Here is a 20,219-nt window from a genome sequence, read left to right as displayed (position 1 = left end):
TACAACACTCTCCTGGTCACATTAGTGTTGGCTCCAAAAGAGTCACTGCAGTTAACTTGATTGATGTTTCAAGACCCTACAGAGCTACCAAAATGTGGCTCTGAACAACCTGCTGATCCTAGCAGCATATTTAGGGGGATGCAGTGAAGCAAGCATATGCAACACTGCAAAGACAATCACGTCAAAGTCATATGTCAAAGGGCTCAACTATATGGTAGAATCATTCCTCTAAAAAGCATATTGTAGCAGTCATTACTTTACTTTTCATTGTTTTGTGTTTATATGACTCCAGAAGGTTGATTTATACCTTTGTAACTTTGAACTTTGTACAACTTACCTAAAAGAAAGGGGCATTATGAGCATTAAAATACAAGGCACTTAATACAAACGGTAGACCTTAGTGTTTTAAGTCAGTCATCAGTTAAGGAAAATGCAAAATAACTGACTTAAATACACACTGGGCTAATGAAATAGTTGCAGCTTGCACTAAATTTAACCTGTACTTCAATCAGCTGAAAGAAATCCACCACTCTCTCATAAGACTGATTAATTCAAGTCCTTAACCACACGATGCTGGACTTGCTCAGATACATTTCAATGGAAATACCTATTTTGGTGGGTGTTGTGCACAAGTAGAAAGAACAGTTATTAGCACTCCAAGATAAATCCACTCCAACATTTGAAAGGAAACACTGCTACTGAAATACACTGAATTGCAGCATCCATGGTACATGGTAGTCATGGGATAACAAAGGTCTAAGAGATAAGGGGCCTTCTGTTCTTAAAATGAATTAATGTTCTTTCTTTTGGAGCAACGGCCATAAACCACAACCATCCAACATGTCCTACACTTGTCAGTCCTCTCTAGAATAGGACCATTTTTCACTGTCTGACAATGTGCAGGGAGTCTGCAATGTTCTGGTCATCCAGCCTAACCCAGAGAGGTCATTTTAATTACTACAGACTGCATATTAATTCTCATTGGAGGAAACATTTATGGCTATAAGTTCACTAAACACCATGGACAGATTTAAAGGCACAGTTTGCAGCACCTGTGTAACAAAAGTCTTAAAGGGTCAAAATCATATATTTTGAAGAACAGAGGAACAAACAATAAAAAGGAAATTATATTAGGTCTTAGATAAGACATTACTCATTTTCTGTACTCTCTGAACAACATAAAGATCCTCACAGTTCACTCAAGGACATTTTTCCTAAAGAGGCAGCGTGTCATGCAGGGACACACAGGGAGTAAAGCAATACAACAGATGAAACAAAATAAGACATATCATTAAAATATGCCACACTGATTTCTGCAGTTCTTTTTTTGCTGGGAATATTTTATTTCTCAGGATGATCTGAAATGCTTTAAATTTAGTACAGACCTTTCAACAACATTCCTTTCTATAATGGGTGCTTTGAAACTGTAATCAGGGCCATATTAAGCCAGTGTCATGCATAATGTAGCATTGTTACAATGGGAGGACCTGCGTGGGCCACTCTCAGACATCTCTGTTTTTTACATGCATGCAACACACACACACACACACACACAACTCTCACCCACACACACACACACACACATTTTTAGCCAGAGTACTAAACCAATAAAATTTTCCTCTCTGTACTGCTGGTAGTATGGGGGAATGTCTACACCAACATGTGTAGATAAGCCAGACAATAAGAAAAGGCAGCTTAGATGAGCAAGTCCCACAGGTCAGTGAGAGCAGCTCTGTTGAGGAATGTGTTTGTCCCTACGGCCAGCTGTATTCAACCCCTTGGCACAGAATCAGTGCTGGGCTCTTTTCTCTATATTTAATGTGAGCTCATTTAAGCTTTATGAGCAAAAGGCAAAAGATTTACTCATGGGAGCTTCTTAAGTAATAATCATTGTTGAAACCTCTGATCTAGTGCTTCAAAAGAGTGAGAATCAAAAGGCAAATAAAAAATAAGCAAAAAACATATGGGGTCGGGTGAATAGAGGAGCCCTGAATCAAAAGGCATCCTACACAGATACTGTTATACAAAACACCTTGAACTGGACTCCAAACAGGTTCTTCTTGCTCTCCAAAATTTTTTGCTAAAGTAACTACCTAATGTAGAAACCCACACATCATTCCTCACCACAATGCAATTCAAAACATGTTTCTATCACATCCTCTCCCAGTAGGATGGCTCTGCCCCCTGCTGTGCAACAAAGGAAATGCGGCATGTACCCATCAAAAGTGTGTACATTTTCTGTATGATGCTAACAATATCATTGCTAGTAGCTATACCACAGTGTAGCTTTCTTTTAATAACTGAAGCTGGGTGAGACTGAACTCAGTATCAGTGTTGAATGTAAGACCTCCCAACAGAAAAGAGTTTTCTGATGCAAATAGTATAGGCCAGTAGGGGGCACTTTTCTATCTGGAAAAGGAGAAAGCCAATGATACAGACAGTGTGCCACAGCAGACACTCTCCTTCAGATACTGTATGATGTCAAACTGTGATCAGAGCCCACCGCAGTCATTAAAGATCTGGCCAAATCCCAGTGTGACTCTCAAACTGACCCTTTCACCATCTCATAGTTTAGACTAAAATGCATCTCTCAATTTCATCTCTCAGCTGCTGATTTTCACACAAAATTGTTGCTGGCCAAAGGTAGGTACTTCACATCGGTGGGGGGGAGGTAACACCTCCTTCCACTAACTCTTTGATGTCAAGTGCTATGTAAATGCAATAATCATAATTACCATTATTCATCAATTGTAATAACATACAAATGCATGCACATATACACACACAACTTGTACTTGTAGATTTCCATTAGGGAGACAGCCTCTGTGCCTCTGTGGTTCAGTGTGAAGTCGTGTAATTTTATTTGGGCACATCATTTCCCTAGAAATCACACATTCAGATGATTGCTATGTCACTGTTTTTCCCTGGTGCTATAGAGAAACAGGGCTACATCCACCACCTCTAACCTTCCACACATCTCTTCCTATCAGAAAATTGTCAGCACTACTGGTGATATCACTGAAAAAGTCGTATCTCCACACTTAAATTTCAGATTAGTAAATAAATAAAAAAGGTACTGCAATAATTATAAAAGGCACAGCTGAATCATGACAGAGAGTAAAACCCGTTGAGAGGAAAGAGAGCAGTCAAGTGCAGTGATATAGGGAGATGTTTGAAGTGACTCAAAGACTCAGAGACTCAAAGATTCAGAGACTGCAAATGTTACAATCACAATGGAGTGAGGTCATTTGAAGATACTTGTTTTTCACGATTCATGGTCATGAAGTACGAACAGCCTTTTGGAAACACTTGCAAAATGTAAAGGAAAAAAGGAAAAACAACAGGAAAAAAAGTCAAAAGAGGGAGGTCAACAGAGTCAAATGAGCTGATCTGAGCAGAGAGGCACGCTGATATTGAGAGAGAAAATGTCTTGTGCAAAATTGAAAACAAGGAATCAAAGATATTTGTTGTCATCAACCTACAGAATAGAACACAGTGAGACATTGAAACTGTTGGCTTTCGCCTACCGTACCAAGATCAGTCTTAAGATCTGTTGGCAGACTTAGCTTTCTGTCTGGTCCCCTAACTGAAACAAAAAAACAGGATAAAAGCAGCAGTTAATCAGTAAATGAAAAAAAACAGAACATAATAGCAAATTAACAGTGCAATAAAAGAATAACGAACTCAAATAAAAAGAAAACAAATGCATAAAGCAATCTAACAAGGAACTACATGCAAAATATGCATAGACAACATGGCAGGCAAATGCACAGGACCTTCTGGCCACATTGCATCTCAGACTCATTCACCAAGTGGAGATCCAGGCATATCAGCAATCAGCATCTGACTCCATATGCACTGTAAAATCTGATAACACAGTGTTTACCTTTTTTTGAAATTCTAATCCACGGGGTCTACTGACCGTCCACTTTCAACTTTTACCTGAGAGTCTTTACCCAAAAATAATTTATGGCCTGTTTATGGCCTAATTCTGTTTTTTTATGTATCTGTTATCTGTTATGAAAACCATAAGTGGCTATGAGAAGAACCCGAGGTCTTCGAGTTTTACATGAAAATTTAATGTCTGAACCCTTGAAATGCAGACACAGAATGACAAAAAATATATCTAACCAAATGCTCACTGTAACCCAAAACCAAAACAGATTATAAAATAAATAGATAAACATTTTGCAAGCATTTTGCAGTATACACAAACTGCAAGGTCGACTCAAATTTGCTTCTTTTGGAGTATTTGAGCATTTTTTGTGATTGATTACAAAATAAATTAAGAGCAGGTAAAAGTATAAACTAGTGTCAATGCGTTGACTGTCAATCGGTGGAGTGTCCTCACAAGTCTCATCAGACTCAGGCTTTTTAACAGAGAGTGTATGCTTTAAAGCCTGAGCCCATGTCTGTACAATTTTGGGGAACACATTTTTCTCAGAAATGTCAGAGACATAAACTGTGGCCGATTAAATGTCCAGCAACATATTGAAACACTGTTTGAGGTGTGTTTCTCTGAAATGCACATGCCCATCCTTTGCAATTCCTAAAAACAGGCCTCGGTGTAGATCAGAAAGATATTTTTGCTGTTGTTTATGAGCTCAGAGCAGATCAGAGAAAGACTAGAGTCAGTGGTTCTCTTATGCGCAAAATTTCTAACTTTGTTAATTGGTAATATTTGCCAAGGCTGTCAAACGTAATTGCTGAACGTTTGATGATAAAGAACATAATATCACGGCTTTTGCTGATGTTAACAGCTAAAATTTAAAAAAAAAAAAACTTGAAAAACAGAATTGTAAGTTTTTGTAAAGCTATCCCACCAAAGGTAATTTGTCAATAGGGTCAGCATCTGAGAGGCTGCTTTTTTGAATTCATTCATAACCAGGTAGTCTTGGGGAAATTTAGCAACAGTCCAAAAACGAACCATAGGTTTGTAGCAGCAACCTTCTTGGAGATATAAAATCATATTATATATTGTCTAAATGAATGCTGCTTGTAAAAGGTGCAACAAAATTGCCATTGTACACACTGTAATTGAATCTGTGATCAATATAACTTGTGTTTCAGGTAAAGCCCATTGGATTACAGCTATTCATGAAATGAACTGTGTTTCCAAACCACACTGAACAGCTGTTGCTTGATTTCGCGTAAGGGAGCAACAAAGGTTGTGATAATGTACGCTTTGGGGTTTAACATGAGGCAATCATAACAAAGCCAGAGACTGTTGAACAAGGATACGCATCTTTACGTGTGAGCACAAATGTGTGAACTTTGTTTAATTTGTACTCTGCTGGGCTACACTGAACGATTCTCCTAAGCTTTTTTAACATGGCTAAGCAGTGATGATGCATTGAAAATGAAAAATTCTCATCCATTTATAATAATTTTGAATCTTCTTTTAATAGTCTCTACAGAAAGACTGCGATGGACAACAAATTATAAATGCTGTCGTGGGCATTCCCCAGTGTATGACAGTCTGTACACAACAATCCACATTTACAATGCTTTTGTTTCATTAAGGATTTGTGTTTTATTTTGTTGTGTTGTCTTTCATATTTTATTTAATTTTCTCTGTCTGTGAACTTCTGAGGGGGAACTGAAGGTGATTTATATATTTTATAAGTGTGTGTGTGCAGTGTCTTGTCACTTGTTAAACAAACATATCTTGAAACCTTGATTTTGGTCTTACTGCTTTCTCTGGCCCCTCATTCAACCCCGGACAATTTGGTTTATTAGAGGGTTTCCAGGAAAGCACTGTGTCAGGAAGACATAGATACATTTATATATCAAAACACAGGGCAAGCATTTCCTTGAAACGTTCATCTGAAATGTACAGCAACTCAAACAAAATGGACATTCCACTGCACATATCACTATTAAAAATGAATGGGGTGTGAGGGATAGACAAAAATAACCATCATACTATACAAGGCAATGAAGGGAGGAACACCTCCCTGGCTGTGTGCATTCATAAATAAATAATGAGCACACAGGTGACAGAGCATCTCTACATTGCATCGCTTCCCATTCCCAGACCCCCACTAAGTAATGCAGACGGCACACACAGGGGCTTGCACGCAACATTTCCACAATGGTGCAGTGAGCGACAATGTAGCAGTTTACAAGGCCCCCACAATGTCAAAATAACAGGATCGCCTCATTGGTTGGCAAAGGACTCCAAGCGCTCTGCATGGGAGGTCACTGACAGTAGAAAGCTGGGGATGTGTGCATGCACTAGAACTGAGAGACTAGACGCCCCCCCCCCCCCCCCCCCACCCCGCAAAAACACAAGGCTGGATGGTGATGACATGGCCCCCTTATCTCAACACACATGCTTACCATTGTCCAGCAAGTGAAAGACTGGACTGTAGTGGCTGGCTTTCAGATTGGCCACGGGTTCAGGAAAGGAACGAGGATCATTGTGAAGGGAGGTTGGGTATGGAACTGGAATAAAAATCCAACAGAACAGTAAAGGGTTTTCTGCATTCATCAGGAAGACGGACAAAATGGCGGGGGTTGGGGGGGAGGGGGTAATGATGTGCCTGTCTGAAACAAAATAAGTAGACCCCAACAAGTCTACCGAGCACTACAGAAGCAGTGCCATCAAACTAACATAGCGACTAACAAGCTGTGTGCCTCTGACTTGCTTTGTTTACAGACCATGATGCTCCTTTGAAGATTTTTCTGTTTCTGTTTTCTGTATCTGTATCTGAATGCAGCCCAGCGCATAACAGGGTGCAGCAGTCCTGCACAAAAGTACTTTCAAATGGAAGATGGATTATTGTTTTTGCAACACAGACATCATTAAAGACAAACAGCTTCATATTGTCCTTCCTCCGTTTTAAAGCTTGTCTTGGACAAAATGTTCTCGTGGTTTAAAGCTTTCGGAAACATTTTAATTTGAGAGGTCACCACACATCCATTAGCAATGACTTTCTTTCGTAAGATCAAAGGACTGAGCAGGTGCAACTGCCCTCACAGTCACGGTTCTATAAATGTACACAGAGTATCTCATAAATGTCATGCTCCAGTTTAAATAATGCCTATCACAAAGAGGAAAAACAACATACAGCAGACCAACAACTGGCAATGAACTGCGTGGAAATTGTGGAAATCAGATTGCTGTAAATGAATAGATAACGTCCAAAGGTGTGTGGATGAAGTGTAAGAGGGGAAGAGGCCCCTTAATTAAAAGCACACTGAGGCAACAGAGAGGGACCTGCTGCCTGACTATTGAACCGCATAGGCTGGCTGTGCTGAGTCATTCACAAGCTGCTGTTTGCACAGGCCCAGCCGTCAGACGAGGGCTGTCAGCACTGCTTAATGACCACCAAGGCCTGTGGGAAACATGTCACACAAATTAAGTGACCCCCTCCAAGCCTTTATTCTCAAGTTGTTCAGTCTCCCTGTTGCTTCATTCTGTGTTGGTGCATACTGTTAGTCCTAAAACACCTGAACACACCTGGAATCTGAGGACACTCCACCATGTGCACACACCTACAGTGCGAGCGTACGCACGCACACACATGCACGCACATACACACACACGCGCGCGCGCCTGCGCATTCACACACACACATATATACGCAGAGGCAGGACCCATGGACAGTGAGGCAGAAGGCATGACACAGAGAGAAAAGCATTGATCTCCCTATGGAAACATACACAAAAGTAATTGATTACGCAACGATGACTTGTGCACAAAAGCGAGTTGCCCCCCCCATTACTTCACATACCAAATATGTGCAATGTTTAATATCTAAAATAAGCACACAGTGATCTCAGGCTGAGCGAGAGGGAGAAACTGAGGCCACGAACAGGGAGTGCTCAAAACAGTGAATCACAAATCCACGGATGGCAAGCGTCTTCCACACTGCGAGACGATGGGATACCAACAGGTCTCTCTGCAACTGCAGCGGGACATGTCCCATTCTGAGCAGGCTCTGTGGAACCTGAGCACATCTATTATTCATGGACCTGGTTTATTCATTCTCCTCAAGCATCCATCTCCAACAACCATGGGAACAATATTTTATTGCATTAAATATTTACAAAAAAGGGGCCTCATACTTCATCTTCTCTTCAATAAACTCTGTAGACAGTAAGTTGAAAAGGTAAAGAAGCCCTGCGTGCGTATTATCTTGAAATGAGCTGTTGATGTGCTTGTGAAGAGCACCATAAGTTAGCAGGGAATCCAGAAGAAAAGCTTCCTTTCGGGAGGGCTGTGCCTCTGAACACCCCCCCCCCCCCCCCCCCAAAAGACACTCAAAGCATTCCAAATGAGTCATGCTCCGGTGGCAGGTTTGAGAGTTCAAGTGTATAGACTTGCTCCCCGCAAAGAAGGTGCCACTTAAATCGCTTTCTGCTCGAATGCATGCAAATGACAGCTCTTTCCCCATCAGTCAGCCAAGCACAAAGCAGAGATGCAGACAGACACACGCGTGCCGTGGGGCATCGCAGAAGCACATCAAACAATCAGATAAAGTCAGCTATCTCTCAAAGCCCGTTTTCCCTCTCATTAATGGCTTTGAATGGCTGTGACAGACTGAGATTATGGCACAAGATCTCAGAGAGCGGGCAAACTGCTGCATCCCCAACATGCTCATCAGCTCTGTGGGAATATATGCCTTATTGAAATGTTGTTTAAACTTTGTCTTCACAAGTACATTACTAATGCATTTCAACCCACAGCTGTTAAAAAGCCCAAGTCCCCAGCATGCAATAATCTAAAAACTGTTAATACAAAAGTAATCCAGTGCAGCACCGTTACAGAGCTGTGTTATTAAGAAGCTGGAAATTAAAGATGGATGCATCATCGACATCACAGAACAGACTTTTCATCAACAACACACCGTGCTCACAACCATCTTTCACCATCTCTGCTTCTATCACACATCTAAATCTTTCAACTGCAACTTCAGGTCCAGGAGTGGCTTTACTGCATGTCAGTCACAGGTTATTCACTCATGACTCTTCTCTGGCCAAATGGGACAACTTGACTCAAGCATCATTCTGTTGCTTATCTCTTACAGCTTTAAAGTGTCTTTGTGTTTTATTGAGTATGCAGCGTGTGAATCAGCCAAAATGTTGACCAGACCAGTCTGTGCCGTGATCGTCGTACCTAACATACAAATGAGCTTCTGGAGAGGGTGATTCAGTTATACTTAAACTGTTCTATTATCTACACGTGGGTGATAAGCCTTCCCAGCAGCACACACACAAACATCGCGGCTGTTTGTCATAACCAGCAATTCATGAAAAACAGAAATATTTCCCCAGATTCTTGAAAAGCTTAATTAAATCTTTCTGTCATCTGCCTTATTCCCAGACTTCCTCATAAGACTACAGTCTGTTGAATGAGGCTAACAATGGCCAGCTGCTGGTGTTTCCTTCAGCAAATTACAGGTCCTCTTCAATCCATATTTATCACAGTCCTTCATTCATTTGCATTATATTCCAGTTGCTTAGCAGAGGCTGTTATCCAGAGTGGCTTAAATATCTAACATTTTATACACATTCTCTGTTTATGCAGCTGGGTAACCATTTATTCACCTCTAAATCTGAAGAGCTATAGTGACTGTACATTTGGAACAGATTTGTTGATAACCAGTCAACATGAGAAAAATCTTGTACCCAATGAAGACATGTCTTAACATTCAGGGACATGCACACACTAAACTCTATACTCTGCCCTTTAATATGCAGGATGCCCTTTTTAAAACCAATGATTAAAGACTTCTGTCTTGCTTTGGCATGGAAAGTCACAGAAAACGTGTCTTCATGCCATAAAAAAGCAGTTCTTGGGATCTCGAAATCAGAGATCCTTTTATTTGCTGTATACTGCACGTATGTGAAAGATTAATGGATGTGTGCATTATTTCTGTCCTCCAAATTCTGCTGTAGACCTAAATTTGGAGGTGCCATAGAACAGTGAGAGGTGAGCTCAGTGGGTGTGTGTTGCTGTGTGCTTTAGCTCTCTCAGCATGGCCACCCTTTCAGCTGAGGTAGCAGCCCCTGGCTCCCTCTCCTCTGTCCTCTCCAACTCTACCTGCTGGGATTGACAATAAAGTCCCGACTCTGACCTTTGAAATCTTTGAACACCCTCTCCTGTCTCTTTCAGCCAATACAATAACTCTCTACAGATTGGAAAGACTGCGGGCATTGACCTCTTTCTTCCCCACCAGCCTTTCTCTTTCTCTCTTTCTCTATCGCTTTCATTTGACACATCAACACTACAAAGAAAAACCTATGTAATCAAACAGTGAACAGCGTCACTAACAATTCCATTCTGATATATTACTGAAGCACACAACTGAAATGCCTCACTAACATTCAGCTGCTGTGCTTTATAGTTTGCATCACACTTTGTTGTGTATCCAAGCCGAGACTCTTCATTTCCCCAAACAAAAAATAAGTCTGGAGTTTTCTGAACTTTTTAAAAAAAAAAATATCAGGCATTGATGGTGAAATGTGTACTTGGGGAGAGTGGTGAGTACTGCTGCAGTTTCTTAATGAAACTCCAGAGACAGCTGCACACATCATGAATCATTCAGTGCTACTCCAGCCGACCAGTGGGTCTGTCTGTTGGCTAGCACAAATCATTCTCCAAACCTTGCAGGGCACCCTGCCTGACAGTTCCTCCTCTAAATGTTGTAATTAAGTCTACCCTCCTCCCTGACGCACTGCACATGCAGGAAATGTGTACCTGCCAAACATTCCCATGGTTTTTTTTTTTTGTCAGCAACAGGAACATGCCACTTCTGCAGCAACAATACATTATGAAGCTAATGCCTTGTCTTGTCACTGTTGTTCCTGTCTTGTCAACGTACAAGAATGTGGAGACCGACAAATATTCTACATGAGAAGGGGGCAGAGAATGGGAAATCACAAGGAGGTCACAGTACCTGAAGTGGGCGACCTGCTCCGTTCCAGCTCCAGGGGCACCTGGTTGTCGGAGAGTTCTGTAAGGCCTGGTACAGCCAATCAGAGGTGAGCATATACCAACACAGCCAATAAGGAGAGGGGAACAGGGAAGAAGGACAGAATAGCTTTTCTCAGTTTATTTTACAACAGAGACATGCTACAAACCACACTTTAATCGCTACTCCTATAGTTGTATTTCATAGCCTGCATAATCAGTGATAGGCAATCCTGCTCCAACATTATTATGAATGTATCTGGGTTTGTTCCTTCAACATCAGGTTTTTAGACCCAATTAACTGAAAGTACCCAGCAGATGATGATTTGGAGAGACCTGAAAGGTCCACAAGGTCACTACTGTCCAGGAAGAGGACTGTCTATACAGACAGTACAGGAAAGTACAGGCAATTAAGTAATAGCAGTGAAATAATATTTTATTCTTAACTTTCTCGAACAGTCTATAAAACAGAGCTTGTAAAGATACATTGTGTCCACAATATGTAATGTCTCATTTTTCTCAATTTGTAAAGCACAAACTGCTCTACTGCATTCTGTGGTATGTTTTCAAGAGCATGTCTGATGCGTGCGTGTAGGCTCATGCATTACATATAGAGACCATTGAAAAAAGGCACCTTACAAAGGAAAGCCAGAACCATGACACGTGAGTTTGATTGAGACTGGTTGGTTCATGGGACCCATGGACTGACAGGAACCTCTGACAGAGAGGTGCACTAAAAGAATGATTGGAGCATGGGGGGTTAAAGGGGACAAAATCACTGCGATTCCCATTCTATTACTGGTAATTTATATAGCTGGTCTGCGAGTGTATTTCATCTTCTGCAATTATTTGGAGCTTGAGCTGCAGCAGTTTGACCTTTTTCAGCCCCACAGATCCATTCTGGTTGCCAGATTATGCCGCCAAATTCCCCACTCCCCAATCTTCCTTTCAGCGTGTCTTTGGATTGGAGCCCAGTAAACACCCCCACCACCCACACCACCCCCTGGTCTTCAGTGAGGCTACACTTACTCTGGTAGGAGGTACGGATCCTTTTCTTTGAATCTGAATAAAAGTTAGACAGGCCACGCATGCAAAAGTTGTCTGCCAGAGACCATGCCAGCACACCAGCAGCCAGAGTGTCACCAGAAATATGTGGGAAGGAGGGAGAGAGAAAAGAACAAGGACAGTGACCCCCAAACCAGCACCCAGTCAGCGTTTGGGAGAAGAGAGAGCAGATCCAGTCACTGTCCCACATCCATGTTAGTACAGGTTCACATCCCAGAGTCTCACACACTTTTGTGCCTATCGGTTTGCACAGCCAAACAGAACTAGTGGACAATATATAGAAATCACTGGTACATATTTTTTTTTCAAATGATACATTTGAACATACAATAAACACCTAATATGCCATGGCTATTGGGAATATTATAGCTGCATGTTAAGAATCTATATGCTGACAGATGTTATTTACAATGATATTTCCAAAAATAACTTGACAATGTCCTGTTTGGCTGTTTGTTGATAATAGATGCTTTTAAGACTCTTGTCACAAAATGTAAATGAATCTACCAGGTACAATGATTGCCTCATGATTAAAGTTTATGGAATGAACAATTCTTAAATGTCCCACACTGGTTATTTACATTAAAATCAATGTTCTAAACAACATATTCTTATTGTCATTAACATATTTTTTATAAAACTGATATCACTGTTTTATTATAAACCATTATTTCTCCAATTTGAATCATGTTTGTGACCATCATTATGTATACCAAAGTTTTACAGTCAATTATACCACAGTACATATTATGTCATTTATAGAACCAGAATTCACTACAATCTAATATCACTATCAAATCATATATCACATTTTAAAGATCGGTTTTAAAACCTAATATGATCTATTTCATTAACAATTTCAAATTCATTAAAAGGGTACTGGCACCTACTGTTGTTATAGTATAGTGAAGGTAATGAGAGTATATTTACTTCTGCTCAGTAAAGAAAGCAACTGTCATAAAGACATTAACTATGCAATTTAAATTTTATTGTTATTACTTTTCAACATATAATACAATAAAATTTTTTCACAAGCATAATAGCAACAACTAATGTAATAGCATAATAATGATTAAAACAAGAATTAAATAAAACAGTTTTGATCACCATTAAAATTTTTGCAAATATAGTGGATGATTGAAAAAATATCTTGTCTTCTATACTTTCTCACATAAGTCAAAGCTTATGTGATTTCATGAAGGATACAATGTACCCAGCAAAATTTCATCCAACATCTCTCCTGGAGCTGTGCCAAGAGGCACTAAACAGTAAGCTGGTCACTGTCAGGACTTCAATCATTTCAGGCCAAAGGCAAGTATGGTTCAATAAAAGCACACATACCTTTAAGGCCTGTTTGCATGGCTTTTGATGGATGATTCTATTCTAGGAGGGTGATTTCAAACGTTTTATCGGAATACAATTATGATGTTGCAGAATTTAAATTTCTGCAAGTCCGATGTGAATTTAGCACCGCGGGAGATAGCGTGACAAGCCTACATGAAGATATAGGATGCTGCAGTAGCCATCACCAGCACCAGTCCAGATTAGTAGTGAGAGGGCAGTTATTTAAGGAGCAGCTGTAGTTCTCAAGTAGAGATGTGCTCAAGCAGGAATAACAGAAAACAACAGATAAAAACATCATGCAGTGATGCCACTGTTGAACGTAGCAGATAGCATGCAGTCAGGGTGTGTGCTTGCATGCGCAAGTGAGTGCCTGTGTCCATGTGAATGTGTGCATGTACTTTTTTGTATGCTTGTCATATGAGGGTGTGTGTGTGTGTGTGTGTGCGTGCACATACTGTAGAAAGCGCATATATGGTCTCCATACCTTGAGTGAATTGTCTGTTCTTGCGAGGGGAGCGAGTGAGCCGCTGGTAGGGGTCACTGGAGCCGTATAATTCCAGGGTGCTCATGCAAAGCAGAATGCTCTTCTGGAGGTAGTCCACCACCGCCAGCCCATTACAGTTCCCAAGAGCCAGCCTGCACCATACATACACAGGCATATTAATACATATGCACACAAAGTCAGGCAAATATAAATGAGCAAATGCACACAGCACAAAGAGTACACACGTGAAAATACACAGACACACCCACCCAAACTAAGACAATAACTAAGCCATCTCATGACAATAGACAGTATAGCTTCCACATTCCTACAAACACAATTGAGATTATACAGCAGGAGTCATATATCATAATTCTTAATAAATGGCCCTGAAACATGATATTGATTTAGCAAAGCTGTGTCCAAATCAATGAATTATTATATATAATCCATCTCTTCCTTCAAAAGATTTACCCTTTAGCAATGGTCTTTTAGACTGTGGGATATCAATGCAAATAACTGCATAATGTATGTTTATATTCATACTATTTAATTATGTTAAGAAGTTATACAATATAATAATGCAATAAACATAACATAACACAACATTTAATTTTTTTATGAGACACAGAGAAACCACAAATACAAACTCCAAAATGGAAATATTCTTAAAGGTCATTAACGAAATTGTACAAAGAACAAATTGTATCATGCTAGCAATCAGAACAAAGCTACATCTATGAAATGGTAAGAAAAGTTAAGTGGAATTATCACATCAAGATGAGTCTCTATGACTCTGTCCTCAGTCCTCTGGTACTCAACATGAGCTGTGTGAAAGGCAGGATTTTAATTCAATCTGCTATGAATGACTGTTTCACAAAGTTATTGAATTATCTGTGGGGTGTAAAATCTATTAAATAAAGAAAAAAGGGAGACAAAGAAACTGTGATATTCCAAAAAAAGATCTGGTTCTCACAGTGGAAAAATATCACTGCACGACAGGATGCCAAACACTAAAAGCTTTAGCTTTTGTATAACAATACATTGAGGAATTATATGCATTTGCTTGAACTTTTTGCAGTGAATGACCATTTTAAGCTTCCATTAAAAATTCAGGGAAGAAATTTTAAATAAGGTTGCAGGGGAGTGGGGGACATATATTGAAAACAGAGAAGGATGTGAACTTTAGGAGTGGAGAGAAGCTCTCACTCACAAGCCGTAGGCAGAGTTTATGTCCACGCTTGTGATTTGCTGGGGAGGTTCCCCATCCACCCAGAGCAGCTGCACCACCAGTTCCGCCTGGTACCCAGGGGGCATCCTGACTGGCCTGTTCTTTACCCTGAGAAGGATGAGAGAGAATGAGAGAGAGCTAGAGAGAGGAGGAGGAGGAGAGAGAGAAGATATCCAGATCTATCCTCTACACATAGAGCAGAAGTTTATGTCTGTACCCTTCCAATAACGTCTAGACATATAAATGGCACAGTATATGACATAAAGTTCTGAACTGTATGCTTCATCTGCTCTTACCTGCAAGCGCTGAATGGTTTACATCTACGCCTTGCATTTTACTCCATCAATGCAAACCAAAGGGAAACAACTGACCCAAACCAATGGGCTGAGATTGCGCTCCAAGGTCAGCTCGGCTGCACACACACAAGGCATGTAAACTGAATCCACTGCAAAGCAACTGCTGGACTCATTACAGGGACGCACCAGATGCCCCCGCCGAGAGCAGATGGTGCTGTGTGTGGCAATCACCCAAGGCAGGAGAGAAGAAGAGACCTTCAGAAAATGCATGGTGCGCTTTGCTGAAACGCCCAGACTCTCTGACTCCCAGGGGTCTCTCCATGTCACCACCCATAAAAAAAGGCCGTTACGTTTCTGTGCCACCGGCCCCTCTGTTCTCTCTGTTGTCTGACACTCACTTGAGGCAGGGGATGCTGTCACGCAGGCCCTCGGGGGTGACGCTCCCCGGGCTGGCAGGGGCCTGCTGGGGGGAGTGTGAGCTCTGGTCCGAGAGACCAGGGGTGCTCTCGGCCTCGCACGGAGACAGGACGTCCTCCACGTCGCACTGCAGGCGCACTTCCAGTGACTGCGGCACACAAACGCCGCTCATGTTAGTGACACATAGATAGGACGGCGCACATAACAAGGCCAAGAGGATGCCAGACAGAACTAAACAATAAAATAAAGGGGAAGTTAACTTGACTAGGTACGAATAACGACACAATAGACCAGTCCTGGGATGTATGCTTAGCGTTAATGACTTTTATAAAAGACCATTTAATACTTTCCAGGGTTTCTTCAACATGCAACTTTTTTATAGTACAACGACCCCCCAATGTCCATATACACAAAATTCCAAAAATGTTCCCTGACTCTGGATATCACCTGCAAGTAAGGACTTTATATGACAATTTATAAGCAACTATGCTGTGTCAAAGTTCTGTCTTTTTTCAATTTTAAGTAGTTTTGAACATAGGCTTAAAGGTTCAGCATATCATAAAAATCTAACATCCACGTGCTGCTCTTGGTGCTGAGAACAGGTCGACAAATTGCTCTTTACAATACTACAAATATCACATAAAATTATTTTGCTAACATCTATATCCATGGACACTTGAACTATTTTTTTTTTCATTATGCTTCACAACATCACTGTGATAGCAGAGGGACCTGAAACCAAAACCACGAGGTCCAGAGTCTACTGCCATAACCTGTACTCCACCCTGCCCCACTCTGTCTCTTACCACTATCTCGGTGGTGGCGTCGTGCTTGCTGAGACGGTACAGGATGACGTGGGCGGAGATGCCCACCACACAGAAGAGTCGGCTCTGCGGGCACCAGCTGACCATCTGCACGGCGTAGGGGTCTTCTTCCACCATCTCCGCCCCCCGGCCCTCCCCTGCCTTCGGTTTCTCGAACACCTTGGACGTCTTCAGCTTGTATAGCATCTGTAAGGTGACTGGTGGGAGGGGGAGGGTGAACAGGAAGGGGGAGTAAATGGTCTGGTGCTTTATTGCTCCCACAGCGCTGTCCTCCAAGGCTAGCCCGGCAACTGACCACAACCAACGGTCACAGGTGACCTGCCTTCTTTTAAGGGTCATAATCATGTGACTCAGATCAGAGTGAAACTGTGACCACTCTGTCTGGGACAGAAGTGGCTAAATGCTGTGATATGCTTGCTGTCTGTTTTCTGTAGGTGTGGATACTAGGTAAACTGCCAGGAAATACTAAACAGCTTATAATGAATTTATAACCAACACTACTGTTATTGTGTGTACGTGAAGGTGTGAAAATATCCATGTTTACTAAAGGCAGGATATGTGAGGGTTACAGGGAGACGCAGGCGGAATGCCGGAGAACTTACTGGCAGTCGCGTCCCAAAACTTTATCGATCCGTCTGCGTGTCTGCATGAGGAATATGGAGGAGTATTTAGTGCGCCTTCAAAACCACAATGAAATAACACTGATGCAAACTGATACCTGTAGTAATGAAGCCGGCTATGGGAAATCTAAGAATACTCACTTACATACACTTCATACACTTTCACTTGGGAGTGGCAGACCAATAATAATGCATTGGGTTTCACTGAGTATATTAAGTTCGTACTGTGTGTGTGTGGGGGGTGCACTGTGTGATGCAGAAGTAGCTGTGCTGGATATTTCCTGGTAACAATGCACACAACAGTTTGAATGAAGTGTTTGAATCAAAAAGAAGATGACATGATTCAGTGCACATCACACAGCCGAGGACAGGTATGATTCTTGTCACCAGTACTGGAGTAGTTATGGCCAAAACCACAGTGCAGTACCCACATACAGTAATATTCATCTAAAACATAGGTGAGTTGTGTAGGTACAGTCAGCATGGCCCAGGGCAGTAATGACCTCATGTGCTCACCCAGTGATGATGATCTCAGGGTAGGTTTGTGCACCCAGCGTCCACGTGCCTCCGCTCACTGGCCACTCCTGACAATGGAAAGGAAAAGCTGGCACATTTTCTCACATACTTTACAGTTCAGCGGGTTTTTGCACATAAACTCATTTTGTTAAGGTCCACAAACATCTGTTATAACATTTGCGGCAAAACTTTTTCACACTCCAAGAGACAGCCCAAAACAGATGAACAGTGCCTCGTATCTTGTCACCATATGTTAACCTCCCTGTCTTTCCATCACCTCTCTGTCTTAAAAATAAATGTCACAGCACGATTCCCTTAATACGTCTCCCCACAGAGCTAGGGGAAAAGCACAGGGCTGTCCCTGAATAATCAGCCGCTTTATACGTGTTCCCACTTACATATTATTTCCCATGGGGTAAGAATAGAAAATGCAAATGCACAAATAAATGAATCACCAAAACAAAAAAACAAAAAAATCATAAACGAAATGAATGGTTGACTAATTGTCCCAAATACACCCACACTTGAAAAGAATGAGGCTGCAGCGAGCAGATGGCGGTGGGTGATGTATACGCTCAATAAAAACGAGCTGCAGCAGCGCCTCAGCTGATGACTGACGAGGCTGGCGAGGACACGGATGGAAGTGACGGGTGTTCGCTTCCCTGGATGTTGACTGCAGGCTCCAGAATTGCACATCCAGCCATGTGGGTGTATTTCCAGCGTGGGAATGCTGACCTCCTAACTAATGGCTCACCAGAACTCATGGCATCCCGTAGGAGGGACTATCTCTAGCACATAGCCTCAGAAACGTATGCACCCTCACCACTTCTCTTCCCTCGTGAAGGGATCAAAAAGGACACCTTGTGAGTGGTACTACAGACACCAAGCGACCTGGTTCAACCCCCTTGGCTGGAATAAGAGCGTTCTCTCACTCACCGTGAGAGCATGCCTTAGAATGACCACACTGAGAGATAACACAAGGAACGCACCGCTGTTTACGAACGCCCACATGTTCTCATACCTTATGGCTGTAGCCCTGCTTTTTGTGTTTCGCTCCGATGGAGTAGAGAACGGGGATGATGTCGGGAGGACAGTCGGCGAAATACGCCGTGCAAGTGACCGGGGACTCGTGGATATCCATGGGGTAGGGGTTCTCAAAGATGGGGAAACTGCGGGAGAAACAAAGCAAAAGCAACAGTCTGAGCATGAGTCACTGGGGAGCAATATTCTCATAAACAGTGAACCGTGAAAACTATCACATGAATCTTTGGTATTCATTCTACTTTCTCTCAGTTTTGGAATTTTTCTTCAAATAATTATACATATTTACTAGGTTATGAATGGTCATTAAATATCAAAAAGAGAATGAAGAGCCGATTTACTTGTTTTCAGGTGTTGCTAATTATTGTTTATTGCTAAGGGCATGATTATCACTTTGTTTTTCATTCTGTTTTGTTTTCTGCTAATGAAAGCCAAGGGCAGGAGAGCAGACAACACTTTTTTAATAACAATATATATTTTTTAATAACTCATAACAACAGCAATGCTAGTGACTGATAATAAAATTTTCTTTGTTTATTCAGGTCTTCAGTCTGCTTTTTTCATTTTCTTAATTCGGTTGTTTCCATTCAGTTAATACGTGCCTTCTTGCTCACCCTGTAATAAAAGCCCTTCTCAAAATGGTTTGCATTTTGCTGTTTTCCATGTCCTGTCATTCTCTAACAGCCACACAGTGTCGGTCATAGTATTATTTTTTTCAGTCCTGTATTTAATGTGTATGTGCATTTAAATGCATAAATATTTATGCAGTGTATATATCTTATAAATATTTAAAAAAGACTTCCAAGTGAAGGAATATAACCTCCACATATAACGCCACCTTGAGTTTCAGTCTCATTCATCAATCTTCTGTCAACAAGTGGTCTGTGCACATGCTTCATGGATTGCTGATATCACACATAAGCATGAGTACTGGGCTTTTGCGCATGGTTTGACATTAGTGTGAACACACAGATCCATACCACGATAAATGGCATAGGCACTCCTGTAAAAATGTGCTCGTGATAGTGATTACGTTAACAGAGTTTGTTAATGAGAGAGCAAGAAAAGAATTCTTTGAGATGCAGGTTGAATTTTTATCTATGAGCATCAGTTGTTAGGTTACAGTCTGATATAAGATTTCATCTTAGCAATAAATTACTGCTGCTGCCAACTGTGCATCTTGAGAGCACTAGACTCCAAGAGACAGAAAAATGTATGACTTCAAATTTGCTGCTAACAGGCAAAGCACCCAAGCATAATACGTTTTTTTTTTTTTTTTTTCAGGAGTCTCTGGCTGGAATTATTCCAGACAGTGATCAGCCTTCCCTGCCTCTATTCTGATTCCTCCTCCAAATCGGACTACAAGTTACTTAAACTAAACCAGTTTTGAGGTGGAAAATGTCAACAAATATAAAAGTACCATTAACTTCATGTAGGCATATGTGCTTAGAAACTCAAAA

At 41.3% G+C, this 20,219-nt stretch overlaps 1 protein-coding gene across 13 annotated transcripts in view; it reads right to left on the bottom strand.

Annotated features, from left to right (window-relative positions):
• Positions 1 to 20,219, bottom strand: part of LOC118786030 (syntaxin-binding protein 5-like) — a 114,551-nt gene that overhangs the window by 13,224 nt on the left and 81,108 nt on the right. For 6 of the 13 annotated variants that reach the window (XM_036541037.1, XM_036541035.1, XM_036541036.1 and 3 more), the window contains 11 exons: positions 18,740 to 18,887; positions 17,719 to 17,786; positions 17,185 to 17,225; positions 16,565 to 16,779; positions 15,740 to 15,906; positions 15,028 to 15,153; positions 13,815 to 13,966; positions 11,951 to 12,022; positions 10,908 to 10,973; positions 6,343 to 6,447; positions 3,533 to 3,586 (listed from right to left, as the gene is read on the bottom strand). In XM_036541037.1, coding sequence (XP_036396930.1) covers positions 3,533 to 3,586; positions 6,343 to 6,447; positions 10,908 to 10,973; positions 11,951 to 12,022; positions 13,815 to 13,966; positions 15,028 to 15,153; positions 15,740 to 15,906; positions 16,565 to 16,779; positions 17,185 to 17,225; positions 17,719 to 17,786; positions 18,740 to 18,887 — 1,214 coding nt within the window. The remainder of the gene's footprint in view (positions 1 to 3,532; positions 3,587 to 6,342; positions 6,448 to 10,907; positions 10,974 to 11,950; positions 12,023 to 13,814; positions 13,967 to 15,027; positions 15,154 to 15,739; positions 15,907 to 16,564; positions 16,780 to 17,184; positions 17,226 to 17,718; positions 17,787 to 18,739; positions 18,888 to 20,219) is intronic. The other 7 variants (XM_036541041.1, XM_036541042.1, XM_036541044.1 and 4 more) reach the window with 4 other exon arrangements.

Source organism: Megalops cyprinoides, chromosome 11 (assembly GCF_013368585.1).
Source record: "Megalops cyprinoides isolate fMegCyp1 chromosome 11, fMegCyp1.pri, whole genome shotgun sequence".
Lineage (NCBI taxonomy): Eukaryota > Metazoa > Chordata > Actinopteri > Elopiformes > Megalopidae > Megalops > Megalops cyprinoides.
This window is presented reverse-complemented; position numbering and strand designations above follow the sequence as displayed.